The 27120-nt window shown below is 42.3% G+C and overlaps 1 protein-coding gene across 1 annotated transcript in view; it reads right to left on the bottom strand.

The window, feature by feature from the left end:
* The window catches only part of LOC104489656 (protein unc-13 homolog B-like), a gene marked incomplete at its 3' end in the record, with an annotated part of 132679 nt that overhangs the window by 80210 nt on the left and 25349 nt on the right, over positions 1–27120 (bottom strand). Inside the window, exons 8-9 of the mRNA XM_010131841.1 lie at positions 19438–19473; positions 12898–13120 (exon numbers count right to left, since the gene is read on the bottom strand). Coding sequence (XP_010130143.1) covers positions 12898–13120; positions 19438–19473 — 259 coding nt within the window. The remainder of the gene's footprint in view (positions 1–12897; positions 13121–19437; positions 19474–27120) is intronic.

Raw genomic sequence — 27120 nt, forward strand, 5'->3', positions numbered from 1 at the left:
GTTGGATGTCTCATCAACAGCGCTTGCACCAGATGGTTCTTCAGAAAGTTCATTGTCTACAGTGTCAGGCTGCTTTGAAGGCAAGTTTACTTCTATATTTGCATCAGTCAGTTGATCTGAGACTGCAGATTTTGAGTTTTCATCTGAACTGACTGTTCCTAACACCTTGTCATCTGGTTTTGACAAAGCCTGTGGTGGTACATGTGGTTCCTTTTTGGCAGAGGTCTCCCTGTTGTCTTTTTGCCAGGGAAAGGAGAAATCTAGCTTTTTCCCAAATACTGCTCCTTGGGCACTGTCTGGCTTACTCACCTTTTCTTCACTACCTCCTTCAAACAGAGTCGAAGAAAGTTTCTTAAAGCTGGACATGAGGCCTTGATCTGGCCCTGCTTTATTAACTGAAGGTGGCTGCTGAGAGAAGAACGACCCAAATGGCTTTCCACTATCAGCAGATGACATAAAGCTGAATTTTGGCAAACTGGGCATGCTTGGTATCTCAAAAACCATTTTACTACTGTTTGCCTCTGAAGGAACACTGTCAGGTTTACCCGGTTTCTTCAAGTCACATTTGGACGCAATTCCTTCTGCAGGCACCTCATCAATTGCTAAACGCTTCTCCTGTTCAGCATTTTGCTGTTCTACCTTACTTGCCTTCTCTTCCTTCAGCTGTGGGAGATGAACACTGGGCTCATCAGCTGGAGCTGTGGGTTCTCTGCCACTACTACTGATCGTGTCTTGCTGAACAATAGCAGCATTGGCCTGATCTCCTGTAATAGCAGGCTCCGATTCAAGTGTGGCACTCTCATGGGTTTGGGAAAGGTTTGTGTCTGCACCGTTAGCTGGTGCTTCCACTTCCAGTTCAAGCCCATCAGAAGAGCCAGTCTGAAGGCTGTCAACAGCTGTCTTGTCTGTAGGAGCAGCATGTTCCTCTGTTACGTGTGAAGACCCTACATCTAGTTCGTTCAGATCTACATCAGTCTGGTCAGTGGCCTCAGCCTGCACTGTATCAGCTGCATTACTGAAATCTGACTGGCATGGCTTAGTATCTACCATCTCAGAGTGCTGTGCGTCATTATCGAACCGCAGAACCTCAAAAGCTTGATTTTCACTAGAGACTGCTGTTTCTGGAGCAATCTTCAAAGGTTCCTCTTTACAAATTTCCAAGTTCCTATTTTCCTCAGTTTCTGTTTTCACAGGAGGCTCTTTTGTGGAGTTGTCCTCTGCTGAAACGGGTAATACACCCTTCTTCAGAGAGCTTGTGACATCCCTTTTAGACTCCCTGGCTGCAGCTGTGTTTTCTGTCTGCCTAGAGTCTTTTGCTGGAACAGACCCAGTGACATCTTTCACACTACTGCTTTGAGGTTTAGTGGTGGATTTTGGAGGCATTTCTTTTGGAGGTTCTTTTGGACCTTTGAAGATGCCAAAGAGATCATTTGTGAAAGTTGGTGCTGGGGCACTTGGAAGGGACGAGAAACCAAAGAAAGAGGAGCTTTTCTTCTGTGCAGTAGGAGGTGCAGTAGCTTGGGGTTGGGAAAAGAAGCCAGATAATGTTTTAGGTGGTTTCATTTTTGTCATGAAACTTGAAAACATTTCAACTGAAGAATCCAGTACCGATTTGTCACTCTCAGATTCCTTAGGCTTATTTTGCGAATTAGATGCCTCTGGTATTTTAGAAGGAGGGTGCAGCTCCTGTGCCTCTTGTAACCTGTCAAGAGTTTGTTCAGGTAACTTCGGTTCTGGGAACTCACGCTGTACACATACTTCTTCAGAGACGGCTTCGTTTTTTATGTCAGTTGTAACACTTAAGTCATTTAGACTCTGGGATTCCACTTTAGCACCTAAGTCCATATCATAATCCTTCTTTTCAGAAGCTTGTTCTTTTGAAGAATAAGACTCTTCTCTATCAACAGGAGATGCAACACTGTCCATTTCCCCTGTGCTACCCAAAGCATCTTTTTCTGTCTCTAAGGAAATAGTCTGTTGGTCCTGAGAACCCTCCTGCACACTGGGAAGGTGAAGGCAAGGATCAGAAGCAACCGAACTGGTTATTGCTGCGTCATCGGTCTGTGGAAGCTTCTCTAGGTCTCTCTCTTCAGCTACTTCTGCAATACTTTCTACACTTTCCACAGCCAGCATTTCTGATTTAGCTTCTGGTACTGCGAGGTTTTTCGGCATTTGTTTGCCAGTCACAGATGCAATAATATCATCTTCTACTTTTTTATTGTCTGAATCTTGTTGCCTGGCAGAACCGCTGATTTTGACACCAGAGTCAGTGGAAGTATTTTGCTTCACGTGTGGCTTTGAGTTCACTGGTTTAGCTGGTTTTGAATTATTCTCCTGTCCTGGAGCAGTTTGGGGCTTTTCATCCAAAAACGATGTCAAATTGAAGAAGCTAAAGCTAGTACTTTTTTGAGGTACGCTCTTCTCAGCAGCTGGACTGCTGGAGAAGAAGGACGGCAGATGAAACAGCCCCTCTGTTTCTTGCTGCTTCCCACTAGCAGGAGCAGCAGCAGGTGCTGATGGCTTTGGTTCATCTGATCCAGTGAAGAAGGAGAATATGCTCCTACTGGCTGGCTGCGCTGGCTGTGATTTTGAAGCAGTGGCACTAGCAAAGCTGAACGGCAAACTGAAACCCGACTCTTTAGCTGTCTGATCTGGCTTTGTTTTTGCCTGATTAGCTGTGCCTCCTAAACAATTTCCTCCTTGTTGCTTTGGTGTAACCGTGGGTATGCTGCTTTGCTGCACAGCTGACTGTCTCGACTGGCTTGTTTTAGGACCTACACTCATCGGCTTCTGTGAAAGCTTTGCAGGAGGCACTTTTTTACTCTCGGGAGACTCCTCCTCAGCTCTTCTGTTTTGTTGTTCCATTTGCACGTCAGGGCTAGGAGAGACCTGCCTGTCCATGCCTTCTGTTCTCACTCCCTCCTTAGCAGTGGAGGACAGACATGGCATACTGGCACTCTGAAGAGTCCCAGACTTCTCAGTTTGTCTTGAGTCAGCCACAGTTCTGATATTGGGTTTTGGTGGAGTTGTCGTTCTTGGAGTTGGCTCAGAAGAGACAGCCTCCACTTTGAAGAGGTCTCCAAGAGATCCAAATAACGATGAGATGCTGGAGGTTTCCTTCTGTTCTGGCTGCATCACCTTCTCTGGTTTATCACTTTGACATTTTTGCAAATCTGGTGATGCCTGGGGTGCTTTGCTTACTTGAGTTTTAAAGAAATCAAAAAATCCAGAAGTTTGGGTTTTGCTGGCAGCTGAGGTTGCAGGGGAATCTTCTCCAAGACTGAACAATTTCAGAGCGCTTTTAAATAATGTCTCCTCAGGCTCAGTGGCTGGGTGGCTCTGATTTGGCTGTGACTGACTAGGTTCATCAATACTTGCATGCCTTTCAGGATGCCTGGAAGCTGGTGTTGCTTTAACAGGTCTTTCTTCTCGTACGGGCCTGCCATCTGGAGCGGTTTGGCTCAGCTGAGAAGGAGATTTTGTTAATCCTGGTTTTGTAACACGGGTGTCTTCATTCTGATTTAATTCTGGCTTTTGATTTCTAGAAGCTTCCAAATTAAGTTCTGATGAAGTATTTCTTCTCAATTCTGATGTAATAGGAAACTTTTGCCCTGCTTGTGTCTCGTCTGATTTTCTGTTTGCTGCAAGTGATAAAACATCTGTTTTATTTTTGGATGATTTTGACTGTGTGTCTGTTCTCTTCAAGGCAGAATCTTCTGATGCCTCAAGGTCAGGACCTGAAGACTTTCCAATCAGTCCACCCAAAGCAGAAAATAAAGAGCTAACTTTGTTCACTGGTGTTTTCTTATCTTCCTCAGTCTTTTTTGCTTCTGCTACTCTTTCAGTAGACACCACAGTTTCTTCAGCTTTAGGAGAAGACTGGAACAGATGGAAACCAAAGAACCCTGATGACCCACTTTCAGCAGTCGTCACAGGGACAGCCTTACCCACTTCCTTGGTGTGGACTTCCTTACTCTGTGATTTATTGAAAGCCACTCTAGAATGTGTTCTGAGATCAAGGGTTAGCGGAGACTCCTCTGAATAATTTAGAGTCTCCTTCTCAGGTCTAAAATCTACTTTGAGTTTTTGAAGTTTATAACCTGAGAAGTCTAATGGCTGCTCTCTCTGATAATAAATAGACTCTTCAAACATTTGCGAAAAAGTCTCCAAATTCATGTTCATTAGCTGATCGCTCCTCTGCAAAGCTACTGACAAATCCAGGGGTTTATTTGTCATATAAGCATCTAAAGGCTCTTCCTCCACAAACCAAAACAGCTCATCTTCACTGCCAAGAGGGACTTTAAAACCACAAACAGCAATTGTGTTATCTTCTAGCACAGCTCTTGGAATGGAATCCATCTGAAAATTATAATCCCAGCAGTCCAGGTAGGAATACGTGTCGGGAGCACACACATAGACATACTGTCCAGTGGGGTCAGTGAGCAGCGAATACACGTACTGGCTATCACTGTACATGTAGTATCCACAGTCACCATCTTCTGATGGCCACCATATACCCTGTTCAAGCATCATTAGCCACTCCTGATACTCCCGGCTATAGGATGAGTACACAAAGCCCTCATCCATACTCAGAGTGTCTTGGTCAATTAGAGTCCACATAGTTCCATCACAGCCAGAGGAGTAGCTTAAATCCATGGGCAACTCTTCAAATGAGTAACTGCCATCTCTTTCAAATGGTGGCAAGTTACTATAACTTTCACTGACAGAATTAACAGTCCATGTATCATTTCCTTCTGAACAAACATCTTGAAACATTAACTGGTCAAATGACTCATATGACATCATACTTAAATCCAAACTCTGTGGATCAAAATTGGCACTGGTCTGCCAATCTGTCACATTTGCGTTTCCATCCTTTTTACAGAGATTCACTACCGTCTCATTTTCAGGCCACTCCAAGAACTGAGGGGGGAGAACAGTGTTCTGGTTTAACACGTAGTAAACTGGTACTGCTATGTCATGAGTGTCAGTCAGTTCCCCCATTTCATATTCCCATTCAAAGCTAGAATGGCTTCTTGTTTCCTGATAAGCTGAGTACTGCTCTGTAGGGTTATAGCTTTTATTAGTCAAATTGAGAAATTCATTTGATCCTCTATTTAGAAGAGCCGGAAAAACCCTAGATTCTGCATTCTGATACGGGATACGCCCACTGTTTACAGGCTTTCCTGATAAGTCCTGTACCTTGTCTTGAGGATTCAGAGCATCAGTGATCACAGGATTCCCACACTGGGGAACAGGGGGCTCAGCTGTTTTATTCGGTCCTGCACTGGACAGGTTATTGCTAGTTTTGGAAGGTTCCATTGTTTTCACATTATCCAGTTTCTCCTTTGGTTTGGACAGGAGATTTTTTAAGAAGCTGGAAGCTTCCTGCTTTTCTCCAGTGCTGCTTTGAGTGTAGGAAGCCATTCCTGAGTTGCTGGATTTTGTCTCCGAGCTAGAATCCTCACCTCTATCAAAAATCTTCATGAAGCCTGAAGAGTTTGTTTTCACCTTCTCTTGCTTACCCTCAGACAAGTTTTCACTTGAAGCAAATTTAAATAAGCCAGAAAACAATCCAGCAGAAGTGCTCTTCTGGCCATCGCTCTCACTTTTTGCAGTAAGGTCTTGATTATTGGTTATGTTTTCATTGGAAGAAATGCGAAGAAACCCTGAAAGAAAATCCGGTGTGTGCTGCTTCTGTGTAACATCTGCACTTGCGGCCTCTGGCCTTTTGGCTGAAGAGGTGGATTCAACTGAGCTGTCTTTTAAGTTCGGTGCATTTAGTCGTTCTCTTGTTAATTCTCCCTTTACATTTCTGGGTTCTTCCGGAGCACTCTTAGTTCTCTGCTGCTCTCCTTCAGCCTTAAAGGTAGCAGAGGCACTCTCCTGCTGGTTTTTTCTACTTGCTTGGGCACTCAATAGGTTTTCTTTATTAATGTTTTTTGTTTGTACAAGTTTCTCCTTATGTTCTGATAAATTTGGAACTGAGCTAGATTTTAATGAAACGACATTTTCTGAATTACTGTTTCTGTTTTCAAGCAAAGAAGTACCACTAGAACTCTGATGACTTCTTTGGTCCTGTGAAGGTGCTAGATTTTCTGCAGAAGAAAATTTAAATAACGATGGAATAAAGCCTCCTTTCTCATTCATACGGTCCTGCTTTTCCGAAAAACCCAACCCACTGAAAAAAGGAAGTTTCCCAGTGAAAGGAAACGAGTGTCCTTCATTTGATGAACTATTCTGTCTAATATCTTCCTCAGACTTATGGCCTTTAACATGTCCAGATGTACTTTCTTTCTGCCCTTGTTCAGCAGAAGGAAGCAACAATTGACTGAAAGACTTTTTGAGTGGACTGAAAAAGCTTTCAGATGCTGTACCTTGATTTTGAGGCTGTGAATTAATTTCCATGTTACCTCTGTTTCGGTCATTTCCCAGTCCATGACCTACAATATGCTGATCCCCTGAGCGATCTGCAGGAGGCTGCTCCCTGGTAGTGGGCGCACCTCCTTTCACAGAGGCATCTGGCTGATGTGTAACATGATGCAAATCTGACTGCTTCTGTGGCACATCCTGCTGCTTGGGAGCCAAGAGACCATCAAAACTGGCTTTCAGGCTGAAGGAACTGACTGAGTTTGTGAGCCTGCCAAAGATTGAAGACACAGAAGTGCTATTTGCATTTACCTCTGCTTCATTTCTACTCTCACTTGTCTGTATCTCTGGAATAATGTTGCTGGTCCTGGTTGCCGTCTGTCCAGAGGGTCTCTCACTTCTGTTTGCCTCATCGACTTTCACAGCATGGCTGTCCTTCTTGGCGTGCTCCTCTTTTAAGACGTCTTGCTTCGGCACTTCTTTCTCAGAGAAGATCTTTAAAGGATTAAACATGCCTAGAACAGAATTCATAACTGAATGTTGGTTCTGCTGGCTGCCAGCCGTAGTTTCTTGTGATTGCTGGAGCTGATGTGGTGCAGAAGTCTTACTGTCCAATTCAGTGGTTTCCGACTTGGAGTTTATGTTCTGGGCTCTTTTATCACCACTCACCTGGGATGGTAGCAAAGAGTGAATGGAGAACTTCATGTCAGCTTTATCATCTGCTGTCACTTCAGAAGATGAACTCTCACTTTTGGACTTAACATTAGAGATTCCACTTTCTGATAAGTTTCTGGTTTCTGCCTTCTCCGGCATGGAAGAAACAAGCTTTTCAACAGAGGCTGTGAGCTGCTTTGTGCTTGACCCTACCTTTTCAGTGAAAGAGCTGAAAAGGGAATTCACTGTATTCTTCACACCTGACAAGTCTGGGAGAGATTCAGATCTGCCCTTGCTACCCTCCTCTGCAGCAGGACGTTTGGTCTGTTCAGACTTCCCACCTTCTACTGAGTTATTAGCTTTATCCTGCTTCAGTGATGTGCTCTCAACATTTTTTCTGGTCTCTGGCAATGTACCAAATTTGCTGATTTCTTCTTCCTTTTCAGCCAAGTATTCTGAAACTGATTCTACCAGACACTGAAGTTCATCCATTGTGTCTATGTACTCCTCGCTGGGTTCTTCAACAGGAGACAGTGTTAAGTCTTGCATAGGATGCTCCCTTGCATGCTTGTTCCCTTTAGTCTTGTGTTTCTTATCACAGCTATTTTTTAACTGGGAGTCCAAATTTGCAGGGTAATTAACAGTGAAGTTTCTCAAATGGCTGATGTCAGAATCACACCATGTTTGCGAAAGTTCCTCCATTTCATCATCTGAAACAGGCGAGTACTGGAACTCATCAGAAGCACTGCTGTCAAATTCCTCAAGGATACCCACAGGCACAAAAGTGTTATCTGGCATCCCTGCAAGTTTCATATCTTCGCTGTTACTGAGGAGAAGTGAGCCCTCATGGTTCACTACCTGCTTGTTGGGCAACTTGCCACTTTTAACCATCAAGCCATTTTTGTACGGACGCAGGACGGGATAAGCAGGTAACCGTTTCTTACTCGCAGAGCTACTGGTATATTTTCCCGTTCTGTCATACACTGGGAAAACATCATTAGCTTCAGAACTAGTTGCCATACCATTAAAACAAACTGCTTTCTCCCCAGGAAACTGCAGACCTTCATTACTTTGCCGGTTTATTTGTTCACACTCTTCAAAATTGTATCTCAGCTTCTTTTTCCTTCTCCTATCTATTGTATCATACTCCTGAGGATACCTAGGGACATCTACCGACCCTGACTCCACACACACATTTTGGCAGCACCTTGATCTTTCACAGTGATTGAGATTTTCTCTTTTTGAGAGAGTCTGCATCTTTTTTATGCTTCTTTCCTGCCAGCTTCTATTTTTATGACTCTTCTCTAAGAATTCATCTATTAGCAGTTTTCCTAGCTCTTCATAGTTACTCTCCTCTTCTTCTTCTCCATCTTCACAGTTAAATGGAATGATCCTGACTCTTTCATTTCTAGCTAGAGATCCTTGTCTAAGATAAGAAATAAAAGGGGTGGGAGAGAAAGGAAGAGAGGCAGCAAAAAAAAAAAGGAAGGAAAAAAATAAGTTTTTAAAAAAAGCTCTAGAAAGAACAGAAAAAACAGTAATGAAAAAACAGATATTAAATAAAGGAAAATTAAAATCGAAAGCATCCAAAGATACAAAGCTGAAAACCTGCCAACCTACCACCATTACATTTCAATCAAATAGTCAAAAAAAGCAGCATGGGTTATGATATTCCACCAGTTACAGTTGCACAAAATTTAGAAATGCCTGTTTGAAGGAGAACAGATTTTTGTGATCAAGTGAGGGCACACAGTCTTGGCTGTACCAGTTCTCTGCTGTTACTTTTTTAGACATGCTGAAACAAGTCACTTATTACAGCAACAAGACTCCTTTGAGGTGCAGTGCCCACACACACCATTCCACTATGCTATGCGAGCACTTCGGTCAGTCTAGGCTGCAGACTTTGTTTTAGCAGTATTCACAAAGCACACAGGCACTTTGCTTCTCCCAAGGGTGGCTAGAGAACAGAGACTGCATACAAAGATTCACGAGTCACTGGGCTGCAGGCGACAAAATGCACTCTGCACACCAGCAACATGAGGAGTTCCAGCTACTCCACCACTCCTCTTTGCTGGGACGGCTCTCACTGGACCTAATGACCTCAAGGGCCTCCTACCAACACAAAATTAAGATTCTCAGAGCTGTTACTGGATCAGAAGGCAAAAGAAAATGATGGCGATGTGTATTAGCCCATCATAAGCCTCAGATGCTTTTCAGGATCTGTACTTCCCATTCACAATACATCTAAACAGATCTAGCTATCTATACTTGTCCATTGTGGGAGAATGAACTAGAGCAGATAGTTTTACTATCAAACAATCTGAAGCTTCCTAGAAACCCAAGTAAATGACCCTTGGGATTCTGGGATTAAACCCTAGCCCTCTATCAGGAGAGTTATCTCAACTGTTCAACAACCTGACGGTTCAGAGCAAAAAAAAAAAAAATTATCTAAATCTCACAAGACTTCCTGCCAGCTACATGAACAGGTAGAAAGTAGATATAAAAAAATCAAAATACTCTTCTGAAATACGCACTGCAGCTTTGTCTCACATCATTCACTGCTGAGAACTAAGGAGAACGAGGGCTCACATGCCCTGACCCTGTAAGAGGGTAAGAGAAGGAAAAGGACAAAGGGCACATGGGCCCTGTATGGATACTGCTAATACAGGAGTCTTCACTTTGAGAGTTGCCTAGGGCACCCCAGTATCGGATACTGATGGGATAGCCCCGAAACAGAAATAGGTCATTGCTTTTTCACTAATGCTGGTTTAGTGCTTCATTTCCACCAGTATTAGCTAACTTACACTAATTGGAAAGATACTCATTACTTTAAATGAGCCCTGTTGTACACCGTTTAGAACACGTACTGCACTTCTTGCCTGCAATCTTAAGCTGGTAATTGAAATAATTTTCTTTAAAAAGCTAATGAAATTTAAAAGACTCCCAGGGCCACCATAATTACTGGATCAAGCCCTCCCAAATCTCAGCTGAAAGCAAAGGGAACTACATGAACACTTGAAGAGACATTAGCTGTAAATACTGAACCAACAGTTGACTAATTTAGGCATAAAAGATATTACTTTTCTTTCTAATTGAGCTCCTCCCCCCATAAGTGCTTCCCCTGCTATTCTACAAAGCACGCCTTTTACTAGAAATAAAGCAAGGACAAGAAATCCAACAACTGAGAGAAGAAAAAGATGACATCAGCCCAGCATTGAACTACCACAGATCTGAAAGAGGCAAACAGCAAGCATCAGCTGAAATGTCTCACAAGACCACTTCACAGCAGCAACAGCAAGGAGACAGGCACACAGGCTGTGAAGAGGTCAACCCACCTATCAGACAGATCTGGAGAGCACCTGCTCTCTAGCAAGCGCTGGCAGCTTGTCTTTTGACTAGACTCTGAGGTGGACTCTGGGTCAGTTCGGCCACTCACAGTGGAATCTATGCTATCGTACCGCCTTGGAAGTAAACAGAGCAAGAGCAGAAGACATTGGGGGACACATGGTTACACTCAATGAACATTGCAAAGAAAAGTTAGTGCTTAGAAAGAAATCTGAGGGCAAGATGTTTGCTATTCTGAAGCCAAACTAGCTGTTGGCAGCAAAACACGCTCCAAGGACACGTAAGAACGATCCTTGTTATCCTTAGGAGAGGTAGAAATAAAGCCACAGAAGTGATTTGGTTGGAAGAGACCTTTAAGATCATCAAGGCCAACCATTAAATACCTGGAACACAATCACACATAACAGCTGGTAAAGAAGGTCAGAACTTTTCCAGCCAAACTCAAATGTTGTAAGAAAAAAACCCAGGTGTTAGTACAGCCAGTTGCAACTGAAGCACTTCAGCACAGACAACTTCTTGCCCAACGGAAGGCAGGTTTTCACAGAAACTTGTCTGATTCCTCTGGGTCTGCCCAGGACAGCCTCCTACAAGCTGTCATTTCCTCAGGAATCACCCGCTGCAGTCTGCCAGGAACATCGATTCCATCAGGTGGCTGCCTGGTCCAGAGCAGTTAGAGCTGCTAGGGGCAAGAGTCAAACACAATTTGGTTTTGCAGTACTCAGCTACAACTGTATTTTGAAAATACTTAAGATCTACCCACGTGCTTCTTTTCAGCCCGCTCTCCTTAGAAATACCTTTCTGGTAAGAAAGAGAATCCCACGTAACTTCTTGGGAAAGCTTATTTGCATAAGATGAAATATGTAGCAAAAAATTCTTGCTGGGCATGTGGAAAATGCACACGGGAACAGGAATGCTCAGTGGGAATCAATTACCACCTAGGACTTGCTTTCCCGGAGTAAAAGTAATTTTAGGCTAGAGCAGACTACAAAGCTCATAGTTTTAAAGTAAACACTATCAGTCCAAACCCTTTCATATCCACACTTTCTGAAAAAAAAAAAAAAACAACCACCAAAAAACTAACCATCCACATATTCCATCTTAGTATCCTTTAACAATTCAAACCAGAAGTGCTTCTTTGGAAGATCTTACAAACACACCTATTTATTAGATACAGGTAAAAGTTTGCACACCCCCTGCCTCTAAGCCACAAAAGATTGGAACACCATCCCAAGAAGTTGCATAACTGCAAAAACACCCAGCCACCACTGGCCTCCCCAGGCAGGGGGCCCAATACCACAGTTCAGTTTGGCTCTTCCATAAAGAACACGCTTCAGCTCATCTTCTCAGACTCTCAGCAATATCTTCAGCAATTTTACCACTGCAAACTGGCAGTTCCAAACAGCATAGGAAAGGGAGTAACTGTCTTATATAAGATATTTAACGATCTAGGAAAAGAGCACTAAGAATGACATGTCACACTGCAGTAAATGCATTTTGTCGGCACATTTGCCTCTGCTGCTTGAAATCTCAGTAAGAGTAACAGCATTAACTCTTTCCATTAAACTTCAGGTTTTACCATTAAAGACCATTAAGGCAAAAAGAGTAAAATTTAGCCTCAGTCATACACTCATGAAGACAACTGAATTCAGGCTTCAGGAAACAATAACATTCTTACCAACAGGGATAAGGTAGAACAAATAGGTTCGTACAAAAAAGTGCAAACCCCTGCACTCTTAACCGTAAGCAACTGCCTCTTCCTTCCACACCAGAGGCAGAAGCAACAGCATGGCTTGTTTTACACACCCACCCTTACCAAGCTGACCAGCACTGTCCAAGTTCTTCTGCATTCCCCTTATATTTAACTCTTCCTTTACTTGGAAAGCAGTTTTGTACAATTTCTGCAGTTCCCAGCACAACCAGCCCTAGTTGACAGAAGGTGAGAGCAGTTGTGAAACTATGGGTTTATTTTTCAAAAATCTAATTTAGAGCAAGTAAACCATCTTTCATACAGAGTAAAGAAAACCAAAAACTAAGCACAGTATTCAAAAGTGCTGTAAGATGACATAAAACAACCCAAAACAAAAACTGTAATTGTTTACAGACTTTCTACTTGAGTAGACTTCACAGGAGCTAATCCAGAACAGAAATTAATCTGCCCCAAGAAGAAACTGCTAATATGAAAATTCTGCTAGACTGAGGTACACTGGGGCTTGGGAAGCACACCTGTGAAATGGTACTAGACCAACCAAGAACCCAGCGCTCCGGCCTTCAAAAGGTAAGGTGAAAGTACAACCAGGAATAAATGACCTCACAGTCGAGCGTATCTTTAAAAGGTAATTCACTGAACTGCCAGATCTGGTGTAACACATAACCTTACAGGTTCTTCCTGGTTCACAGCAGAGTTCCAGTGTTCGCAAAACATGTAACACCATCCTATCAGAAGCCTTTCAGAGCCCTTGAGCTGCCCTCCTCTGCTTGCATGGCACCTTGAGGGTCTACTACAAAAATCAATGGGAAGACAGCACCCACCTGATGGCCACGTGCTCCCGATAATCCAGATCATAATTTTGCAGGGAGTCAGTACAGGCTTCCCGCAAGACTCCTTGCTGCTGCAGACGTGATGGTACCGTGAACTGGTGCACAGAGGCATTGGGCTGCACGGTTGTGTGGTACGGAGGAGGAATGCTGTTACTGGTCTCACTGCGATAGTCACTGTCTCGATCTTCCACAGTACTGTCAGCATCTTCAAAGGCTAAGAAACAAAAGCAGTTAAGGGCACCACTCTCTCAAGTTGTCTTGCTGGGACACTGAAGCCCATTTGGTTTTTAAAGAATTACAAAAATTGCTATTTCTGCTCTGGATGTATCTCTACCTGGTAGCAGGTTATAACCTCCAGTTCTCTCAAGTATGTATCAAGGAATTCCAGTGATTGCCTCCACACCCTTCTTTCCCATCTCCTATCATAGGAGTTTATTTATCCTTAGTCATTCATAATAAACAGATTAAGACATTTTTATTCAAAACAAAAAAAACCACCCCAAACCCCAGAATTCCAGGTTCTTTGCTGCGGCCAAAACAAATATTTCAATGTTGGGGGCAGGGGGTGGGAACCCAAAACGTTCTTTTATGGAATGGAGCTCTTTCCTGGAGACTTTTCAACCTTTAAGCTGTCATCTTCTATCTTTTCTTTTCAGCACCATTAACCAGTACTCTAGAGTTCTGGATTTTTTTTTTTTTTAGTTCCTTTTGTTTTGGGTTTGTGTGTGAAAGTACTAGTTAAGAGAAACTAATAAAAGCACTTAGCAGGAAAATAAGAACTGAGTGAGCAGCTCAGCTTATGAACAATTATACTACTTCTAATAGGGGAAAACTGCTACATTTAACACAGACAGGTACTTAATTAGCTTTAGTAGTCAACACTAATGATAACTTTCACAAAGGAAAAAGCTCCTTTCCAGTGAGACCCTCTCCCTGCAGAAACATTTCTGCTTGGTAACCCTTCAGGAAAAGAGAACACAGAGTTACGGTGAGGAAAGATATAAAAAAATACAATATCGGAGTTACGGCTGTGTTTGCCTGTGCAGGCAAGGTTATCTTTGCAAACTTAACGTGAAATACATACACTGTAAGGCAGTGAAGTGCACTATTAACGTGCTTGAAACAAAAGAAAACAAGGATCAACCGTTATGCACTCTCTCCGCCACCAAAAAAAAGCCTGTCTAAAAAGGACAATCAAATTCAAACCCCCCTGGCAAGCTATTCAGTGGTTCGTGTCCTACACAGCCATTCACTGTGAGGCTGAATAACATGCTGTTTTCATTCCAGATCCTTAAAAAACCCCTGCATTTAACTGCTGAAATTCCAAGCAGAAGGAAAGCAGCATCAGGGAACACCTTTTTCTTTTCTTCCGCTGGTGTTTCCCACACCTTCAACTCAATTTCCATTTTTTTAATCCAAAGTAAAGTTTGTTCTCAGTGATCTTTTCAATTCCTTCCCGAGTAAGATTTTATCACTGCCCTAAAGTGCGTGGGAGAGTAGAAAGCAACCCCCGCAGAAAGTATGTCTGCAAAATACAAACCACTTGAAAAAGCTTCACTCTAGTCTCTCAAGTACAATAAATTCGATTTGATTGTCCACACCGAAAATGGAGCTAAGCCTCCTGCTTTTTAGTAGTTTAAATGCTGCAGAGTTCTTGTCAGTCTCCAGTCAATTGAACAGAAATGAACAGCAATCGTATAGTGCTTTATTCAGCTTTATTTAAAGCACAGTGTCCACCAATTCTATTATAGTTCAGTGCTTAGAAGAAACACTCAAGATGTGTTACAGCAAAAATGATTGGATATGCCAAAATGCCAAACGTCTCTGAGGAGCACCACCCTTCCAGTCAGTGGTGCAAGGGGTGACCTATCTGCGGATCACAAGGCACACCATCCTCAGAGGGATAACAAGCCATTACTCAGCTGAGCAATGTCATTGCTGAACACTTGAGCCATTACTGTCTAAAGCACCGTAATTACTTCTGTTGGGACAGAAACAGTGTTTCAAAAAGCTTTCTAACGCCTCACTTGGCGGCTGGACTAATATAGTCTTCCCATCAGAGGTAATTCTGTTTAAGGTAAAGCCTAAGTAACTCTGGAATGATGCAAAGTTCTTTTAGCTGTGGCTGCATAACCATTACAAGCACTTGAGGCGCTAAAGGCAGCCCAACTGAGTTATGGGTTTGGGATCTGGTAGAAAACACCAGACCAACAGCTGTCAGGATAAACAACATGTCTCACTACTACAGTTTACAACAAACACCAATCAGTAGTACAATTACCTAGGTCAAAAATTAATGAATCCAGTTAACTCACTAACACTGGGCTAAACTCAGTATCAGAGCGAGCAAAGACTTACACAATTGTGGTTATCAGAAAGCAGGACTCAGCTTCTCCAGGTCAGTGACTCTGTCAGGCAATGGGCTCAGAGATTCCCGAGTTCCCTGACCAGACTGTTGCAGAAGCACTGCAACATCTGGATTTGTTAACCAGTCATCACATCTCACCTCTACGCTATCAAACAACGATTTTTCCCATGTGAACCACACTACCTCCAAGCAACATCTAAAAAGAGCTGATTAGCTTAAATGTTAATCGAACATTTACAGCATATATGTTTACAAAAGGTGGCACCAGAACTTCTCCTAGTTCTTACTGGTGTTTAGCATGAGGAAGTGTCTTACAGGTCATGACAAAACGCTTCCCTGACAATATGTTTAAAGGATGCAAGGCTTCAGCTACCATAAACACCGACGAGGCATGAACACATAGTTTCTCTGGTGTATGCAACACGCACGTACAGCACCCATAGATGTTAATACCAGGCAAAAATCCTCAACTGACTCATAAATAAGGGCTGACTACAGAAACTCTTATTCATGCTGAGTTGCATCTACCCTATGAGCAATCTCACTTTATTTAACAGAAGTGTTCACAAATTAAGACATTGCTCGGTCTGATTAAAAGCACCAAAACCCAGCCCATATGTGACTTATAGCACGCATCACCTTTGCGAGAAAGCATACTGTGAAACGCCTGCCCATGGTGATGATCTCATCCATTAACATACTTGACACTTAAATTTTATTTCAGCAAGAGACTGACAAGAACTTGGAGAAGCAGCTTTGGGGATGCAGCATCCCTTCAAAAGGAGGGGTCAGGCATTACAGCCCATGTTTCTGCAAAATATCCCTCACAACACATATGGTGTGACAAACTGAGGCAGTATCTCTTTCAAACACATGACGCATCGAGTCTTCCATAAGGAAAGTTACAGCTTAGCCTCGGTCTCTGAATATCAGTTAATTAATAACAAGATACATAGCAATAAACACAAGAAGTCAGTAATTTTTACCCCAGTCTGAGACATTCCACATACACCAAAGAGCTCCCAAGGGATGAAAACTGTTCCTTTGTCACCGGGCCCCCTGCGTAGAGGGTAAGGCTGAAGGAGCAGGGCAGAAGCATGCTCTTCATGTTTAGTAATTGAATATTCATGCATATAGGCAGCATAAGAAAACCCACTGAACAGTCACATCACACAGTAGGATTTTACAAAGAGCAGGGAAAATCAAGAAAGGACATAGCTCTTCTGAAACCAACTGCCTCCTGGAAACCCTGTTATTCCTGTCCACATCCACTGCAGGGCAGAACACATACAGCTTTTAATATACTGACCTCAAAATCACTTGGCACAGCCCTGTCGCTCCAGCTCTACTAGTTACATTTAACCTTCGGCAACTTTCTTTACATCAAGCCTCAGGTCAGGAAGGAAAGCTAACTGCTGAATTATTACAGGTGGCCAGATGAAAGCACTTTCAGACGTGTTTTTGTTGTTTTAAGGTCCCAATGCACAGCAGAGGTTCCTCTTAAAAGGTCGCATTCAGTTCAAATTGCCTCCTCCATTTCCATCAGTGATGTGTCATCAGCCACTGGGAGCTGGGGTCCAGTTCCTAAGCTTAGTAATCCTCCACAGACTTGAGCAAAAACTTGGACAAAAGCAGTGAGTGCAGCACACTCAGCAGCACACTTGGGAAGAAAGAGGTTCATGTAAGGTTCTGTATCTCAAAATCCCCACTCTACTTCTCCAAAATAAGCCACTGAGCTTTTCACAGCTTTTTTTCTATTTTTATAACAGCAGAAGAGAAGAAAGTGTACTAACCGAACAAATTACTTCCAGTCCAAGTCCCGAAAAGATCTCTGCCAGTCCTACCACAGGGCCTTTGTAACTCACCCTCCCCACCCTTCATCCATTTATATTGCTTTTCATGATGGCTGCCAACAACTTCTTTCTCTAAGTCTCAGATTCCAACACTCCATCATCTACCAAACCACTGGTCACTTCTGTACAATCATGTACACTTTCTGAAATCTTATAATCAAAATGCACAGTAGATTAAAGAGGACTATGGAAGTAACCAGACGGGGAAAAAAAATCTCAAAAGGACACAAGAGCTTTTTGAGGCTCTTTTATAGCTCTCAATGCTAAAGACTCACAGATTTTAAGAAATTACTGAAGTGCAACTTTGCAGGTCATTAGTCTTATTGTCCTCACCACTTCAACACATTAGAAATTTGCATAATTTTAAGATATCAAGTCAGCAGTTATTTAGTCTTCAGTTTAAGAGCTTTCATAACTTTGTTCTCATTTGAAAATTCTTTGTGCTGCTGAAACACTCAACAGTCAAGAACTGGACTGGCAGTCTGAAACGCAAACATTGCCATCAATACCCACCCTGTTTAAGTCTTTTCCTTCCCTAAAATGAAACCATGTCAGCAACACAAGATGTCCCTTTTTCTACAGTGCATTCTGCCCAGCTAGCCAGGCTCTGGACTACAGCACTCCTCTTGCAAGAAGCTCTCAAGGGAAAAAGTCTTCCAGCTACCACTATTCTGTTTCTGCTACTTCCTTCTCAGTTGCTGTTTGAAGTCTACAGTTAGAAGTGTATTTTTTATTATATTGTCAAGCTAATGGAGTTCACTTAGAAACAACTGGCCAAGGCCTGCCTAAAGATGTTAAGATGATTTCAAAGAGAACAACCACACAGGAAGGATGGAGTAGAAGGGTGGAGGGAGGGAGCTCCATGAATATAAGGACATTTTAAAACAAAACCACCACTCCCAAACATTCCAAATAAACAGAAGAAATACTCTCTTCACAACCTTCCTAAATACCTGACTGACCAATGCCGAAGCGCCCCATTTCCCACCCAAACACACAAAACTGGGGAATAAAAGAAAGCTATTTAGGATACTAAACTTTATTTTAGTAGCATACAAAAGTTTAGCTGATTCTCAGCTATCCTATCACACCTCTGAGAATAACCCCAAACAACTGAGACACCCAACATTGACAGTGTGAGGAAGCTGGTCAACACTGTTAATGCCAAAAAAACTTAAAGACAGGCAAACAAGGAGGACAAAACATGTTGTGGGAGGAGAAACTGGGAAGAGGTTTCTCCTGGGAACTGCCAAAGGTCCACGTGTGAAATGCACTGTGACATTAGCTGTGACATTAGCCTTAAGTTACTTGGCTGGAGTAAGAGTGCCCTCTCCAAATTTCACCATGTCAAAAATGGAAAAGCACCAGGCAGAACCTCCTCCCTGCTGGCAGATCTCACAGTGACCTCTCTTTGCACACGCCCTCCCCTCAGCACCACCCTCACTCTTGGTTTTGACATGGGGAACAGACACCTTCGTTTTAAGACTAATGGATCAATCTTTGCAGGTCCTACGTGCAGCAGAAGCCATGCACCGCATCTTGGGCAGAACCTTTGCCTATTGCAACCTGTAGGAGTTGCAGAAAGTGAAGATGCTTCATGCACATTTTCTGGAAAAATAACAAAAATCTGGTGGCCTCTGCAAAAGTTATCACACCATTCTTCAGGCACGAGCTCTACAGACCACAGGCAGCTGCTGTGTCTGAGTTTTAATCTTTCCGAGGTTGGTAAGCACTAGTTAAAGCAAAGCCCTACCACTTTTACCACGATATTGTCTCACTGAGAATGAATATGCTACAATACCTACAACCCTTCTGTCACACTGGTGTGCAACAGCCATTTCTGCTTTTGGATTTGCCCCTATTTATAGTATTTGGAATATCTGTGATCATTTCCAGCACACCTTTGCCTCTTCGTAAAACAGTCACTACAGATTCCCTAGTGTTTTTCAGTTACTCCAAATACTGATTTGGAGTGGATTTACGCGGGCATGAAGACGAACACAAAAGATGTATGCAAGCAGAAAATGAGAATCACCTTTACAGGAAAAGAATAATAGTCCAATACCGCCATTTTATCCTCAAATTCCAGTAGAAGGCACAAGCAACTTATTTAAAACACATCCAAAATGAAGCTAAACAGTGAAAAAATGAACAGCCAGCCATCCACGCAAATATGAACTCAGTGAAATCAAAAGAAAATACAACGGAAGAGATGTTCTGTATGCATGAATATTTCCACTTCCCTCATACTAGAGCATGCTGTATCACTACAGGATCAGAAAACTTGCAAGAAATCAGACTGTTACGTACTCAGCTGCTCTCCCCATCCGAAATAACTCCAGTTGCCTGCATGTAACACAAATGACAGCAGAGAATAGGAATGGAAAAAGAAAACTTAGAAAAACAAACCACAAGCATACTTTTCATGTATTTAAAATGCCTTGTAGATTGAGAGGCTGAAAACACGAGAGCATTTTTTCTTTATAAGTAACGTTAAATTTATTTTGGGGCTTACTCTCCACCATCCAGTTCGTTTATAAGACATTCTGAAGATCACTATAAACTCTAGAAATTATTAAGCCATCATGCATTTATTAACAAAAGTAGAGAAAATACTTATCAACACAATACTTAACAAGAGCAGTTAAATACTGTTAATTCCTAGAACACACATTATCACAATTACAGACAGAATGTTCCAGAAACCAGAGTCCAATCAAGAGCAGTACCTGATTCTAGGCTAAACTGTGCAAATGGAAAAAGTTGCTTCGTATTTCCTCTTCTGCCTTCTTTCCAGAACCAAGTTAACCCATTGCTGAAAGCACCACACCCATAATAACAGCATGAACACTGTGTGCATGTCAACTAGCGTTCAGCAAAGAGTACTTTCTTAGCTAGGTATACACTCCAGTAAAAAACTTAAGATCTCTTGCAATATCCTAAGGATGCAAATAGTCACAAATTAATTCCTCAACAGTAAGCAAATCTCTCCATGTTAAAGATGACAATAAATTCGTGTTAAACCTAAACTGCAAGGTAGTACAACAGCCAAGTTATTACTTAACAACATCCATGTTGATAATCCAAGGTCATACCCGGTAGGATGGAGGCAACAAACTAATACATAGAACCCTTGAAGCACCTTGAAAGATGCACACAACTTGCAGCTCCAAGAAAAACTTCAGAATCAACATTTATAGAAGACGGCGTGTAAAAAATGCTTTAAAAACTGAAGCTTAGAGTGTTGATGCTTAAGCGCAGCAGGCAATAAAGAAATCCTTCGCGTGCAGGCACAGAACAAGCAAGAGCTTTCCGTCCTGGCTACCAACCTCACCTCTAGCAACCAGCCAGGCACACATTTCCAGGAGGGAGACAGTTCAGAGGATACAGTGAATCCCTCCCCCTGACTTCAGTAACAAGAACCACAGAGTTAGAACGGGCTAACTCTTGCTTTTAGATAAAATTGCAAAGGAACAGTCCTGAAAAACAAATCTTTGTCCTAAAACAGCAACACCAGACTAGTACTTAAACAAACAATAGCTGATCCTAGTGAGTAACTTGGCTTCCCAAGGGTTTAGTTCCTATGACCATGTACTACAAAGGGGCTCTGTTGCCATTTGAGTTCTATGAGGGAAGAAAAGGTGGGCAGGAAAAAGAAAAATAGGCACAGATGTGGACTGCCCCAAAGGAAAAAAAAAGGCAAATCCAGGTTTAAACATCTCTCTGGGAAATAATGCTGCATCAGAGCTACAACCGGGTTGCTCCTTTCTTCTCAGAGAGAAAAAGTTTACAAAGCAATGCAGTTTCTGGGATACACCTCAGTACTTCAGAGTCATATATGATAGAATCACAGAATGTTTTGGGTTGGAAGAGTCCTTTCAAAGATGATCTAGTTCCAAGCTTCCACTAGACCAGGTTGCTCAAAGTCCCATCCGACCTGGCCTTGAACACTCCAGGAATGCTGCATCCACCGCCTGTCCAGGCAACCTGTTTCAGCACCTCACCACCCTCACAGAGAAGAATGAATTCCTTATATCTAATCAAACTCTCCCCTCTTTCAGTTTAAAACCACTACCCCTCATCCTATCACTATACTCTCTGATAAGGAGTCCCTCCCTTTCTTTCCTATAGGTCCCCTGTAAGTTCTGAAGTGCTGCAAAATAAGGTCTCCCCAGAGCCTTCTCTTCTCCAGGCTGAACAACACTAGCTCTCTCAACCTGTCCTCACAGGAGAGGTGTTTCAGTCCCCGATCATCTTTGTGTTCTCCTCCAGACCTGCTCCAACAGGTTCATGTCTTTTCTGTGCCCAGAACTCCAGAGCTGGACACAGCACTTCAGGTGGGGTCTCACCAGGGCAGAGCAGAGGGGGAGAATCACCTCCCTCAACCTGTTGGTCACAGAGACTAGAGTCCCTACACTCCAGGCTCTTGCACACGTGTGGTGCTTTGCACAGGCACAAACATGGCTCAAGTTTTAGTGGCACTTTTATCACCTAGTAGAGCCTTAAAAGGTAGGTTAATCCCTTCCAACAGCTACAGGAGTAGTTAAAAAAAAACCAAAACAACAGGTATGTTTACTTTGCTCATCAAACAAAGCAGCTCTGACCAAGTATGTGCACGGAACAAAATCAGTATTTTTTACTGGGTTTGTTTAGAAGTAACCACATATTAAACTGCCATAATGCTCAATACATGCAGTTTCCATGGAGTACAAAAGGGTTAACCCTCTCCTGCCTACAGGAATAACCAATAAAAATTTTTTTCTTGTTTTCAGAACTTAACAAATGAGAAAATATGAAGTCTGTAGAGTGGAGCACCAGCATACTGCAGCCCGAGACATGACAAATTCTGCTTCTCTGGTCCACAGCAGCGTGACAAGCCACTACTTGGAGAATGCACCTGAGCCAGCCATGGTGGCATGAAGATGCACCCAGATGCATCAGAAGCCTGTCAGGATCCACCAGCCAGTGTTTACATGACCCTGACCAAAAGGCTATCATCTCAGGATTGCTTATCATGACAACAAAAATCCACAGACTGCCCAATGATCAAATTTGACAGAAGCAGCATGAGTGCTTTTCAGGGGAAAAGAAGAACAGAAAGAGGAACATGCAACCAAGCCGGCAAAGAAAACAGAAGTAAAACACATGCAGCAAAGTGAGATGAGAAGGGAGGACAACCAGAAACAGCACCAAAACAAGAGGCAGAGAGAGCAGTAGAATCAGAGAGGGACATGGGGAGAAGGCTGAGGAAAAAAGAGCAAAACGTTGATAAAACTTTGCACCAATGTTTGATTTGCTGTAACAAATAGTTTACGTTAAAGAGAAGACAACTTCCTATTAATGCGTAAGTCAAACAATAGCTCACGCGTATCTCATTCCTGAAAACCTCAAGCCACTAACACATACAACAGCAACCTCAGCAGCTCCTTCCATCAAGAGGTTCCTATCTCAGGTGCACAGTAAGAGGCAGAGGGAGCCAATATTTAGCCATTTGCAGCCTGGATTATTAGTGAAGATCCAGAAAAACTCAGGAGTGGATCAACATCATTGCATTCAGACTATCTGCTACTTAAACCCATGTCATTACTCACAAATGAATGTACGTGGAAGACCCCAAAGCAGCTGGGGAAGAAATATCAGAAGATTCTATCAATTTCCATACCAGTATGCAGATTGGAAAAGCTACAGAGGAAATGGACCTTACCTGTCCCAAAGACAAAACTCCCAGACTGACACTGTAATCTGCAGAGAGGACATGAGCGGCAGTTTGCGGAAAACAGGTCTGACCCCTGAAACCTGCTCAGGCTGTTCCTAGCTCTTGTTTGCTTGTCAGCAAAGGGTTCCATGGTTGGCAAAACACGGTTTCAAGCTGCATTGGGAAAAAACCACCAAGTGCTAGAAACAAGCCTCACAGATACAAGACGTCTCCTTGGAAGAGAAACATTAGCACCTGCCAAAGACAAGAGTCCTCAAACTGACAGTGATAACCCTGAGCCAGCTACTTACCTGTCTATCTTACTGCTACCAAGTTCCCTATGAACACCTTGAAACCCCACAAACTTTCAAAAGCAGATTAGAGACTATTATTTCCATGCCCAAGACAAACAGCAGCCGATGCCAAGCAGGGGAGGATGGAATGAAGAGCAGGTGCCTTTAGCCATCACCTTCCCTACTCTGTAAGTTTTCCCACAGTGAGAAGCTGGGTCTTCCTGGGACATGCTACAACTACAGACTAACTGGGAAGACAACACTGCAGGGGCAAACAGAAGAGATGTGGTAACAGAGAATAAGGGATTTTCAGCCAGACTCAAAAACCCGGCTTTTGTTTGTTTTTACTAACACCCACTGCACTTCACTGTCTAACATTTTGGATAAAAGATGAATTTATTAAAGACTCAACACATATGCTGCTTCATTTAAGATTCAGGAGCTAACAGTATATATCTCGGTCCTTCAGCATAATCACAGAAGACCTGGGCTGACAGTCTTCATATTTTGAAGGTTAATGAAAACAGAATTTCTTTTTAGCCTTTTCAAGTTGTTTTTCTGCTTTAGAAAAATAATGTGCATAACCTCGATTTGTTAAGATAAAAACCCCTTCCAGATCACCATTGGGAACACATTTAAGCCTGTTCAAACTAATGGAAACCGCCAAGAAATACAGAAAATGGGAAGTTGTATTTCTGAAAACATACAACAATGACATACATTAACACTGGAATAGACGATACAGACAAGTCAGACTAGTTGCTCTGTGTGCTCTTAAACACCAACAGTGTGTGTCTTGGTTATCACATTATTTTGTATTCATAGGTTTCAGTACTCAAAAAATGAGGTTTCATATAAACCTCCAATTAAGGACTAAGTGGTGCCAGCAGCCTGGTGCCTTGGAAGCTACAACATTCTTGGCATTAACACATTTAAGTTCCCACAGTTAGCAGAATATAACATATGCTTGTTCTGTGTCTCAATTATGCAACTATTCAAGGAGGAACTCCTCCTCCTTTCTTCACACTGTCAAGCCTGGATCAGCTGGGACACTTGAAAAGCAGAACATTCCAAGTTTTTAAAGCAGTCTTCATTTGATTGCCTGTGTGCCATTTTGTTTCATTTCCGTTTACAAGCATCTGAGAGAGGCTGGGACCTACTAGCCCATCAGAAAATTTTTGTTTACTGCTGACCACTACTTCAGTCATGCTGATAAATTATTTAATCCAGTTATATCCCATGCTGAATGAAAACAGAGAGCATCTGAAGAAGTTTATAACAGCAAATGGCGCTCAGAAAATCACATTATCTGTGGTGCTGATAAAACACCTTATAGAATATAAACAGAGCTGGGAAGGTCCTGACAAGTTCGTTCTTCTAAGTTTAATAAACCCAGTTCTCCCCTGACCAAGACCCTCACTACAGTGCACAGAAATCTCAAATCACATAAAAATTACATTCTTCCAGTATTCAGTGTACTTCCCAAAATCAAACATGTCATATTTTAGCAGAGTGAGCTTCCAAAGTACAAACTTAACTTTAAATAGCTTTTTAGAACAAAATCAAGTCTTCAGTAAGCAGGATGACCAAGAAGGTGGTTTCCTATCAAGAAGCGCCACCATTTCCAGATCAGTTTTGCAACATCACAGGTGAGGGCTAAGACCTCTACACAAAAGGAGATGAGAAAGCACAGTGGGGAAACAAGGTAGAAGGAACTGACGGAGACGAGGACAGGCACTAGAGCGCAAGGCTGGAGTACTCTCCTTGCTCACTACTCCCTCTTTTTCACTGAGCTTTAGTTTAGCATTCAGCTTATGCTGAAATCTTGGGAGTATTTTATTTCACTAAATTAAATGACGCTTCTGACCACCTTTACTACAGCTAAACAAAATCAGACAGAGCTGGGAATTTCAGCAGCACATGAATCACCATAAAATCAAGTTCGTGTAACTCATTAACAACCACAGTAAAAAGAGACAGAGTGCCAGTTAGTTTTACCTACAGTGGAAAAAACAGAAATGTTTCTATCACCGCACTCACCTAGCACATCTGTCTCACCCTACAAATTCAGGGGCTACTGATCTCTATTGTCTAAGAGATGTTAACACAAGGACCAACAACAGTTCTACACACTCTTCATGAGATACAATTTCAGACTACAGTGGGTTGCCTCACATTGTATATACACATAATTGCAAAGAGGAATCTAATGCACCACAGCAGCTGAGATCATAAAAGATACTGTCATTTTTTCTCCTGATTTTCAATCTTGGACTTTCAGGACAAGCCTCATTGCTCAAGGACAGGTATTTATGGCTTGTGTACAAAGTTGAATGGTAATTTTTCTATCAGTTTGAAATCTTGAATCTAATTTTTTAAAAGGTTATATTCCACTGTGGTAACAAAATTCAAATCAATTAAATTCAAATTAAATAAAATTAAATTAAATAAATTCAAATTATTGCTATGACATTAAAGGATGACTAATAAAGTTTCAGAAGCCTTTAAAAAAATCCCAGTAGAAAAAAAAAAAGCAGCATTCTTGAAAAACACTAAAAAAATTACGAAACCTGGAGTTATCAACAGAGCATTTACTTTTTTTGATGAGTGCTTATAGAGAAACAAGTCAGTATTAGCAGCGTTCAGCATTTCAGGAAGAGTTTTAGGTTTGGGGCTTATTTAGAAGTCAAAGCTTTATTCCCTTGTCAACACCTTTCAAAATACAGTATGTAATCTAGGAAAACAACAACTAAAAAAGTACATTTAGAAGATCAGTGGCTAAGTCACAGATCTGCTCTCTTCTAGAGTTCAGCAGTAAGTCAAAATTTGTTACTGTATAATCTTCTAATACAGGCAGTATTTTTAACTTCCGTTTGCTGAGCACTTTTCCTTAGATATATGCAGTCCTGAAGCAGTAGCTTTACTCTAAAATTGCAGGCAGACTTTTTAGAGCAAGGTCTTGAATCTGCATTCCTTCCAGCCTTCAGCCAGTGCAGGCAGCGAGTACAGCAAAGCCACGAGAAAACAAGTGTCGCAGATGGGATTTATCCCAAACAAAGAGGGACAGGAGCTGCCAGTCACCCAGAAGCAGAGAAGCCAAGGAACTTGCTTTCCTAGCCTGTCAGCAAACTACCACAAAACAGCTCATACAATGGTTTCACTTGTACAGACAAGAGTAGTTTTTCCTCTGCCTAGCTTAATTAAAAAAAAAAAAAAAGGAGGTCATTCATGTGTCCTGTTTTGAATTACACTTACACAGAACATTTTTTGAGGACTATTGTAAGGCTTTTGTTTGCACTATTATCAGTAGTTTTACTAGAGCACAGCTTGTCAATGACTGCAGCACAATCTTTACTGTCACCTACCCCTGAGAAGAGTAAAACAATCACTGACCTCTTCCTCACCCTTCCCAAGCTGGCCTGGTCCAGAGATGCCATAGGTAGCTACTGACCTCTGTCGTTTCCAAGCACAGAAGCAGGCTGGTAACCAGAAAAAAAACCAGCAAGAAGCTAAACATACAGCATACCTCTCTACAACAAGAGGAGCAGCATCACCCCCCAGCAATCACAGACAACTACACTGCCTGCCACTGCAGGCGAACATCTCTGTGAACGATTGAGATAGACAAGTTGTAGTCTGCTTAAAAGCATTCTGAGGCTGCGTAGCCCTGAAGGCCTGTACAGCAGATGGTTTTTTAATATATTGTTACCAAAGAGGAAAAATAAAATCTCTCAATATCAGCACATTTGGGTCAATTCACCCAGTTGGCACTGGTGGATGGCAGCCAGCATCTTCTTTGACTAGACTAAACCACCGGATTCAACAACAGCAGAAGACAGCATGCTCAAAGGAGTTCACGTGCAACCTTGGATGGCTATGACTTCATTCCACGAAAACAGGGAGCAGTGCACATCCTGCCAACCAGCCTCTTTAAGCAAGAGCTTTACCCAGCTGCCTTAGACCCACAGCCTGATCAGATCTGTGCACTCGGTGGCACCGCTCCTG

Source organism: Buceros rhinoceros, unplaced genomic scaffold, assembly GCF_000710305.1.
Source record: "Buceros rhinoceros silvestris isolate BGI_N320 unplaced genomic scaffold, ASM71030v1 scaffold1342, whole genome shotgun sequence".
Lineage (NCBI taxonomy): Eukaryota > Metazoa > Chordata > Aves > Bucerotiformes > Bucerotidae > Buceros > Buceros rhinoceros.